Source organism: Camellia sinensis, chromosome 13, assembly GCF_055761805.1.
Source record: "Camellia sinensis isolate YWXY chromosome 13, ASM5576180v1, whole genome shotgun sequence".
Taxonomy (NCBI): Eukaryota; Viridiplantae; Streptophyta; class Magnoliopsida; order Ericales; family Theaceae; genus Camellia; species Camellia sinensis.
The window spans coordinates 61,767,777-61,769,994 of record NC_138973.1 but is presented as its reverse complement, the minus strand read 5'-3'; the positions used below and the strand labels follow the sequence as shown (position 1 = coordinate 61,769,994).

Here is a 2,218-nt window from a genome sequence, read left to right as displayed (position 1 = left end):
GGTGGTCCCCTACCTTGAGCAATGCTAGAGGAGACATGGCAGCACCAAAGCTTCATGAAACTATCTTGGATAACAAGTGTTCTATATAAACTCCACTCACTTCACATTGAAGGTAACCAAGTTAAGCTAAACTATACTCACTTAAACACGACTCTCTACACTTAGAGAGTACTTTCCATCTTCTCCGATCACTTTATAGCCTTGACAGTGTTTTGTGTTGTAGGTCCTTAGTTCCTGGACAGTCCATTCAGTTGTGGAGCTCCGATTCAGTTTCATCTAATACGGTATTCGGTACGCACAATTGGTGCGGTGAGCTTGGATCTTCATCTCTGAGCTTTCCATCTGATTCCGGCAATGGGAAGCGAGGATATTCCACCCTCTGCATTGACTCCTCAAACGGAGAAGACAAAGGATAAGTGCTTGGCACTACCTATAGTCCTGGAGGAACAGACGAGAAACAACAACCGGACTCCGGAATCTGTTAAGCATCGACAACCCTTTGCTGGTGGATCCTCTCACCATTTTCTACTAGAGAAAAGACTACAGAGATCATATCATCGATTCCATGGGAATGAAGATACATGAACTAAAAGCACAGCTCAAGATGGTGATAAACGACCCGATAGAGAAGAAAACTGGTACAGAACCCTCTCATCTACGACAGAGAAGCCTATCTCTTGATCCACTAGTAAAGAAGGCCCCTAGAAATGAATTTGGACAACAAAGTTAGCCGATTTCGGTGCAAAGTGAGGTAGCCAGTAGCCACACTCGTGGTTCATGCTGAAAAAGGGCCAAAAAATAGAAAAGGGCTAGCCAACAAACAGAGTATCCTCCACAAGATCTCCGCACCTGGTTAACCGAGAACAGAGAGAATGAGCAACGACAGGAGCAATGGGCTCAGCACCTTGATAGAACAGTCCATCAAAGGGAACACCGAGTGCTTGATCGACTTGTCTCTTTCCCTTTTTCTCCAGGTATTGAGGCAATGAAACCCCCCAAGAAATTCGCTCCTCCTAAATTCACACCATACGATGGGAAATCAGATCCACTCACACACATTAGCCATTATTGGCAGATGATGTCTCTATGGAACCGAAACGAGGCACTAATGTGCAAAGTCTTTCCATCGAGTCTAGGGGAGTCCGGACTCCGATAGTTTGATCGTCTCCCTGCTGGATCGATCTACGACTGGAAACAGCTCTCCGAAGAGTTCCTGGCTAGATTTGTTTCCAACACCAAAATCCCTACAAAGCCGGACACCTTGTTCGGCCTCCGAAAGAAGCAAGAGGAAACATTGCGTAATTATGCAAGAAGATATTGGAAGGAGTATAATGATTTGGAGGAAAATGTTTGCAACGAGCAATTAGCTGTAATGTCTTTTAAGCATGGCTTACATCCGAAAAGCAAGCTGAGACAATCACTCACTAAACGCCCAGCAACAACACTAAAGGATTTACATACCAGAATTGAGCAATATGCTTGTCTCGAAGATGATCAGATCCCCATCGAGGTAACGTCGACTGAACAGTTAATTTGGGAGAACAAAAGAAGAGCAGACCGAGGGAAACCTCGAGGAATTACAGTGAATGGAGTAGAATTATTTAAATCTCATGAAGCAGTTGTTACAGTCTTCAAAGAACCTATTTACCTTATTATGGAGAAGATCAAAAGAGAGTCATTCTTTACTTTGCCACCGAAGATGCTAGGAGACCCAGCTCGGCGTAACCAAAAGCTCAGATGCATTTATCACCAAGACCGGGGGCATATGACTCATAACTACAAAGCTTTGAAGCAACACCTGGAGGATTTGGTAGCTGCTAGGAACCTCCAAGATTACATTGATCCAGATAAAGTGGTGACTGAATAGGGGAACCCCCCACTAGAACCAAACATTGAACATCCACCTTGATTGATCATAAATGTAATTCATGGCATAACCAGCCACGAGCATGAAGAGATGCTGCAAGAGGAAATTGTGAAAGCTATGCAGATTCAGCAAGTGATGTTAGTAGGCCCAGCACCGAAAAAGGTAAGAATAATGCCTCAGTCCCCTTTATGTACCGTTTCATTTACTGAGAAAGATTTGGAAAGGTGTTCAACATCCCCATACTGACACATTGATTATAACTGTGGGAATTGGAAAACGATCTGATGTGAAACGAGTCCTGGTGGACCAGAGAAGTGCAGCAGATATATTGTATTACGACCTGTTCAAAAA

The 2,218-nt window shown here is 43.9% G+C and overlaps 1 protein-coding gene across 1 annotated transcript; it reads left to right on the top strand.

Moving 5' to 3' along the window:
- Positions 1-872: 872 nt before the first annotated feature.
- LOC145805434 (uncharacterized) lies at positions 873-1,867 on the top strand. The gene is made up of 2 exons (XM_082900568.1): positions 873-974; positions 1,199-1,867. The coding sequence occupies exons 1-2, from the start codon at positions 873-875 to the stop codon at positions 1,865-1,867; spliced, it is 771 nt and encodes a 256-aa protein (XP_082756694.1).
- Positions 1,868-2,218: the final 351 nt, after the last annotated feature.